Source organism: Amphiura filiformis, chromosome 7 (assembly GCF_039555335.1).
Source record: "Amphiura filiformis chromosome 7, Afil_fr2py, whole genome shotgun sequence".
Taxonomy (NCBI): domain Eukaryota; kingdom Metazoa; phylum Echinodermata; class Ophiuroidea; order Amphilepidida; family Amphiuridae; genus Amphiura; species Amphiura filiformis.
Genome location: NC_092634.1, coordinates 2,883,871 through 2,891,761, shown reverse-complemented (window position 1 = coordinate 2,891,761; position 7,891 = coordinate 2,883,871). Strand labels below are relative to the sequence as shown.

Here is a 7,891-nt window from a genome sequence, read left to right as displayed (position 1 = left end):
TAGCAATTTCCTAAGTTTCCATCCATAAATAACCACAGAGCATTATCTGTTTACAAAATAAGTGTTTATTTTCAATTAGCCATCTTATCAGTAAAACTGATAGGAGGCCAAATTATAGTCAAATCAATTAGCCATCTTATCAGTAAAACTGATAGGAGGCCAAATTATAGTCAAAAACAGATTCTTTGTCTGGTAGTCCCGGCAACCCAGTCTATATGTGGCTCAGTTGTAAACATACACAACACAAACCGACTGTGAAGGAGCCTATATGCACGTAAACAACTTTCTAGTACATGTATAATAAAATCCGTTTTTGAGTATAATAAAGAAAGTCATGCATTGGCAACATGAAGGAAATACCCATTGCTAACTTGGTAAAATGCATACTCGTAGCCCAAACTTGTACATCATAGCACCCAGTTTGGGTTTGTAGTTTCGAAATGTTGCAATTAAACATTAGTTCTTTCAAATATGAAACGCTAAAACACAAATCTAGAACAAACAATCATTATATTTAGAAAGATATAGCAAACTTTCCATGATAGAGATTGGACCCAAGACAAAGTACACCCAAATTAGGTGACAATTCGGAATTAAGCCATGGCTGGAAAAACAATGCTTGAAACGCTATTTACCGTTCCCTAGCTATTTTACATAGACCGTAATGCATGATTGTATAGTTGAGGCCTACATGTTTCATTTATTTGGATTTAATGCTTTTGTTGCGCTCTATTTTTCTGGCTTCATGAATTGAATCTTCAATATCAGCGAGTACCTCGAAGAACTATATGTATGAGCCGGTAGTGGTATTGGCAGTAGGCCTATACTATAAAGTAGGCCTATTTATCAGCGTCATCGACACCGCAACTCTTCCGTTATAGATTCCAGGCCGGACTGATAGAAGTTTCATCTTGCTGAAGAAAAGGTTCATTGAAGATCATAGCCGAGGTGAGGTAAGGGACTGTGCAATAATTAGTCTATAATTATCTCCCGGGCAGGGCCGGAAGAAACAATATTTGTTAGGTCAAATATTGGGCAAGCAATTTTGGGCGAGACATTTTTGCACACTGGGGTGGGGTGGGCACTGGGCACACATTCATGTAGTCCGATGTTGTTCTGACTGATATTCTTTAAATTTGGATGTTCGATATAAGGATTCAGAAACTGAGCTGACATTCATGACCTGATGCTGACAGGTCACACAGTGTCGACAACCTGTAAATAAATATTTTTCCCCTGCAATGAATCACGTCCTATCTGATTGGCTAGAAACGATCGCTAGATCGCTCAGTGATGAAGTACAAACCCAGGGGTGGTGCAATAATTATGTGTATCCCCGGGGTGGTAAATTATAGGGGGGGGGGGGCCAAGCGATTTTTGCAGGTCGAAAGGGGGGGCGATTTTTGGCACAGATATTTTGGGCACCGTTTCTATATTACGCCCTAAAAGGTGTAGGAAAACGTTAGGAACACGTTGAAATATGCAAATTAGTTCCCTGCTCAAGGGTTTAAATTCAGGTTCCCAAATATCTTGCATGTGTAAGGGGGGGGGGAGCATTTTGGCACATCGAAGGGGGGGGGGCAAAGGCGGGGCAAAGGTTTTGGCACGTCCAAAGGGGGGATTTTTGGCACGGCCAATGGGGGGGGCAAGCGATTTTTGGCAGACCATTTTGAGAATTCAACACCCGGGGGTACACATAGGCCTAATTATTGCACCACCCCTCAGATGTAGAGATGTATTCAATTCCATTTAAATCACTATTCTATTATTGTCGAGATATGAAAATGACCCAAAATATGAATATTGACCCATGTCTTATGAGGAGTGTCACCCCCGGGTGGGGAAATTATTTTAGATTATATTCTTTACTTTTTTCTCTTTCATTTAACACCACTCGGGGGTTTTACCTTCTTGGCTTTTTGAGATATGAAAAAGACCCATATGAATATTGACCCTGGTCTTATGATGAGTGGCACCCCTGGTGTGGAAATATTTTTAGTATATTATTTTACTCTTTCATATGACACCACTCATGGGGTCAAACCTTCGTGGCATTTAGAAATATGTCCATTTCAGAGCAAAAGGTTAGTTAGTTAGTGTGTAAGCTAGTTAGTAAGCTAGTAACATACACTGATATATAGGCTGATACAATTCAGCTGGGGATTCAGCAAAAACATGGGCTTTTCTCTGATACCTAAAGCTACCAAAGTCGCAATTTTGAAATTTTGTCATTTGATCTGTCACCCAAAGACCCTTACAAGTTCAATTTTAACAGCAACTTTCATTTATCACTGATTTTGTCACTTATTTTGAAAAAACAAATTAATTTGAAGCCATTTGGAACTAGAAATTCAATTTTCGAGGTTTCTGTGGCGCGCTGTTTCGGCTCTCACCCAAAGATTCCTTTTTAAAAAAAGTAATGTTCTCACCCAATGACCCCATATTTTTTACATTTTACTCTCACCGAATGCCGTAAATCATGCTCTCACCCAATGACCCCATATTTTTTACATGTTGCTCTCACCGAATGCCCCTTAGTGCGAAAGTGCCAGCCCTGCACCTATATCCATTCCCGGGGGGGGCACTGGTCATTGACAAGGGGGTATCATGCGTTACCACGAAGTTTCAAATAGCACCCTAAACAAGTATTTACGAGGTCTGAAAATGCACCCCTAAACAAGTATGACAAGTGCAATTTCATACCCTAAATAAGTATTGACATTATTTTTGCCCCCATTAGAAGCAAGTAAATCAGTCATATTTTGACTCTAAAACCCTGGAAAAACACAAATTCAAAAGTTCATAACTTTTAACCTTTATTACATACTACATTTGTCTCAGAGGACCCTAAACACTGATTTATTGTACAAGGTATACCCTTTTTCTCAAATTTCCTTGTTTTAGATACCCTATTCACGATACGTAAGTACAGTGCCTGATCATGAAAAAAGACCATTTTTACTTGAATCTTTGGCCACGCATGATACCCCCTGGTCAATGACCAGTGGCCCCCCCCTGGGTATCCATCTCAAATTGAAGTGCCCCCGTCCTCCATTTGTTTAATAGCAAGCAAATAAGGTATGCTATATTTAGTTATTTCTTCAGTTGTGTATTTCTTTGTACATTTATTTTATTTGGGATTTATCCATTAGAACACCAATGAACTTCTGTGACAACAGTAAAAATGGAGTTCGACCAAGCATTACGTTATCTAGGGAACTTTGGTCGCTACCAAACCCTGCTTTATTTGATACTCAACTTAATGGCCTCTATCTTCACAACACTACAATTAATAGGCATGGTGTTTGTGTCCTACACACCTAAGCCATATTACTGCACACCACCTGATGGATTTTTCGTCAACGAAACTGTGCCAGTGTTTCTAGATCAAGGGACAGAAACGTACGACAGTTGTCATATGTACATGGTGCAAGATGGTGAAGTGACAGAGAATGTTACCAGATGTCAGTTTGGTTGGGATTTTGAGACAATTCATGGCGAACAGAGTGTCGTCACTGATGTAAGTATATCGAGGGTTTGGTGCAAGAAAGCCATATCTGCAATAACTGCCATATATCATATATATAGACAATGATAGACAATTTGACATTTCTGCATTAATATTGTAGGCGCATATGACACCTGGCAGCTATTGCAGATGGGCGTTTGTTGCATGCACTACACCCTCGAATTATGGTGGTGTAGATTGCTTATCTGAAGTAGTTAAAAACATTTTAAAGGGCTCGGATGGCGACGTTTTCACGTATTTTTGTGGGACCTGGGAGCACATCAGACATATCGAATTGCATTTTGAATATGAGGAAAATGTCTTTCTGATATCAAATAATTTTGATTATTTGACATTCGAGATATAACACACATTTTATGGCAAATTGATGATATTAGTGATATTTATCAGTCTTCGAAGTAAATCTTGTAAATCTAATGATATGTACTTAAGTGTATGTAGCTAGCTGGGATGAAAATTTTGACCTTTCGTATTGAAGATATATATGTATAGATCATATATTTTCAAAAACACCAAACAAATTTAGGTCTTTTGGGGGAAAATATAAACTGAGCTCAAAAAGAAACTTATAATTTTTACAACTTGTGAATCACAAGGTCATATCTTAAAATACTGTCAATCAAAATGAACCAAAATTACACACAGGATTACCTTAATACTCTACTCAAAACACATGTCAGTAACCAAGCAGTTGTCCAACTGACACAACAGCAAAATGCACTGTCATGGGACAGCTTCCTGGACTTCCTTCACTTTCACAGCCCAACATTTGGCACCCAGGACAAAAAATCTGTGAGAATGCATACAAGATCCTTGCACAGATGATAAAACGGTGCTGCTTTCTGCTTTTCATACACTTTTTTCATGAAACAGGGCTGGGCTGTGAATGTGGTCCAGGAAGCTGTCCCATGTCAGTGCATTTTGCTGTTGTGTCAGTTGGATAACTGCTTGGTTACTGACATGTGTTAAGAGTATAGTATTGAAGTAAATATGTGTGTAATTTTGGTTCAATTTGATGGACAGGATTTCAAGATATGACATTGTGAAAAATTATAAGTTTCTTTTTGAGCTCAGTTTATATCTTCAATATGAAAGGTCAAAACTTTCAATTGATCGTCGGCTTTTCATCCCAGCTATATAAGTACATATCATTAGATCATTAGATTTATAAAGTTGACTTCGAGGACTGTTAAATATCACAAATATAAAAAATGTAAATTTCTAATAATTTGCCATAAAATTTGTATTATATCGCGATTAAAAAAACTATCAAAATTATTTGATATAAGAAGGACATTCCTTGCATACAGAATGCAATTTGATGTCTGATGTGCTCTCATGTCCCACAACAAATACTGTGCAAACTTTGCTATCCAATACCTGAATTAATCTAAACTGGAAGTAAAATTAGCAACTGAACAAAATGAATACCAACACAACTAAACAGTCCAAAATCCAAAAAAAATTCTGAGTCTTTGACAATGAGATTGTAATTTATAGTTGGGGCAATATTAACCAAAGCTTCCATTACCATTTTTACGCTAATGTTATCATGATTATTGTCACAGCCGAGCTCGATAGCATGGACAAAATGGCGCCAAGAATGTTTACAGAATAGTGAAACTTCTGTGTGCGCAAAGGCGCACGTGTAAATATATTGTCAGACACTCGAACTGGTGTCACAATACTTTGACACCTCGAAAAATTGTGCGCTTTTCCCGCACCCCTTGACATCCTAGGAGTCATTTCAGTTACTTTTACACCGGTTTTTATTGTAAATCATTAAATAATCACTGAAAGGTGTCGGTCGGACACTACGGTGTCACCGTAAATGAATGAACATAGTCCTGGTCCTGCTCCAGACCTGGGGCCTGTTTCATAAATTCACTGAGGGTAAGATGCGTCATAATGGACAACTCATCCGGCAGAGATTTTTAAAGTTGATTGGTGTTGGTGGATCGCTCACTTTTAAAAATTACATATGTGGAATTTTCAAAGCCCTTGCCAAAATGGAAATCCAAGATGGCCGCCACCGGCCATATTGAAAATATCAATATTCAGCCCCGGGATTCAGCCGCTTACCACAAATGTATGGGAAATAGTCCCGGGGGGGGGGGGCACGCAACTTTGGAAGTGACGGGTATGTGCCTACCGCAGTTGCGAAGTAGGGGCCTATCGGGTACAAAGCGTTATTTTAAAAAAGGGGTCATTGGGTACAAACAAAATAAAAAAGGGGTCATTGGGTACAATATTTTGAAAAAAGGGGTCATCGAGTATAAGATTTTTAAAAAGGGTCATCGGGTAGAAAATTTTGAAAAATGGAGCAAAATTTTGAAAATTTCGGCATAATTTTGAAAAAATGGAGCAAAATTTGACAGTTTCGGCATTTTTTTGTTGCATTTTGATGACGCTATTCTAGAAAAAAGGGGGTCATTGGGTAGCCGCAACCAAAAAAAGGGGGTCATTGGGTAGCCGCAACTAGATAAAAGGGGGGTCATCGGGTATGGCTTTTAAAAAAGGGGGTCATCTTGTATAGTCGACTTCAAAAGAGGGGGCCTATTGACAGGCACATACCGTCACTTCCAAAGTTGAGTGCCCCCCGGGGTAATAGTACCTTGTTTTAGGGGTTTTATAATGCGGGGAATCCATTCCTGACATCATTTTTACGATCAATGTCATGTGATAAGATCAAGTTCAAAGTCAAAATCTATGATGGCCGCCAGTAGCCACATGGAAAATTGAGATTCCCTGACACTTTTATCTGAAGTTTGTAATACCTTGTTTTTTGTTTGATCGGTCTCCGACATTCTTTTCATGAGTTTAGGTCAAGATAAAGTCATAAATCAGTCTAATACAGCAGTTTTACACATACAGACAAGTGGGATGGCCGATGCTCTTATTGAAAGTGAAGTGTTTCGGCCGAAAACAGTTTATACGGTTCTCTCTGGTGCTCACTATGGCAGGTCTTTGAAAGGAATGATTATCGTTTCAGAGGTCCTTGACTCGGTCATGTGGAGTGCGTTCTGGCAGTCCAATAGCTTCCAATAACCACGCATCTATTCCCTTTTTTTGCAAAGCGTGAGGAATGCGTCACCAAGTTGGAGCAGGTATCTGTTGCTGCCGTGGCTCTCCGTCAACGATTTGAAGCATTTGCCCTAGAGTGTCAGGAGAAATCAGAATTTAGTACTTAGTACTTGCAGACCAAGATGGCAAACTGGCCGTTGCATGTTGATACAGTGAAGGCTTCCACGGGGATCCATCTATCTGACCTACCCCTCTGGAGATGCTGCTGTCGTAGCCGAGTTTGGACTTCTATTTCACGAGATCCTTGAAATCAGCAATCTTCTCAAGTTACTCACCACTGTTCGACGATGCACTCTTAGAAAAAAGGGTTCTTCACGGGTTCTTAAAAATGATATAGGGTTCGTTCACCATCCATGTGCGTGTGAAGAACCTTCAAAGGTTCGCTAGAAGTCTCCACGGGGTTCTCGCAGTGCAAATAAGGTTCTTCACAGCTTTAGGGTTCGAAGAACCTCTATTTTACTTGAAAAGGGTTCCAGTGCACGTATTACCATGATTACATACTACTGAAACGCGGGGCTAACGCTATTTAACACCACGGATTTCATATTTTCAAGTAAATACATATAGAACTTTTAAGGATTATTTCTAGAGTACGTGTCATCATGCTTCAAAGCACCTTATTGCAAAGGTTCTTTGGAGACCATATAGAGGTTCCGATCGCTACGAAGCGTGCTAAAGTGTGACAACGGGGTGCGATTGAAGGCAGGAGTCTACTGACATGATGCGCGCCGAGCCATGAGGCAACATGTTGGTATAATCAGGGATATGTACCTAACAGTTTTATTTGTTTTATTATACATTACAGTTTGACTTAGTGTGTGATGATGCTATTTTAGCTAAAGTATCAGTGTCTCTTTTCATGACGGGGATTCTCGTCGGGTCTGTTACATCAGGACAACTAGCGGACTTCTACGGCAGAAAACCTATCATCTTCATATCACTGATCGGCGAAGCTTTGAGCGGTTTGGGCATGGCGTTAGCATGGAATTATTACGTATTTGTAATCTTTTGGTTTTTACTCGGATTTTTTGAACAGGTATTTCTTTGAATAACACATTTTGTATCTTGTAATTACATTTTTGAGCCAAGTGTGATCGGGAGTGTGATGTCCCCTAAGCAATTGAATTTGATTGTTTGCTTTATTTACGTTTAAAATTCAAGTCGCTTTACATAACAAATTCAGTCAATTTATAAATATCTTGGGAATTCCCAGATTGCACTGTGTTGATTGCATTGCATAATCATATAAAAAAACCTTTCGCTAAATCAGTTCGGGGG

The 7,891-nt window shown here is 39.3% G+C and overlaps 1 protein-coding gene across 1 annotated transcript; it reads left to right on the top strand.

The window, feature by feature from the left end:
- Window positions 1-3,184: 3,184 nt before the first annotated feature.
- Window positions 3,185-7,661, top strand: LOC140156562 (solute carrier family 22 member 16-like). Its single transcript, XM_072179501.1, has 2 exons — window positions 3,185-3,520; window positions 7,419-7,661. The coding sequence occupies exons 1-2, from the start codon at window positions 3,185-3,187 to the stop codon at window positions 7,659-7,661; spliced, it is 579 nt and encodes a 192-aa protein (XP_072035602.1).
- The last annotated feature ends 230 nt before the right edge of the window (window positions 7,662-7,891 follow it).

Coding starts and splice junctions, on each gene's coding strand:
- LOC140156562 (XM_072179501.1), top strand. CDS start 3,185: ATGGAGTTCGACCAAGCATTACGTTATCTAGGGAACTTTGGTCGCTAC. Junction 3,521..7,418: donor AACAGAGTGTCGTCACTGAT/GTAAGTATATCG, acceptor TATACATTACAG/TTTGACTTAGTGTGTGATGA.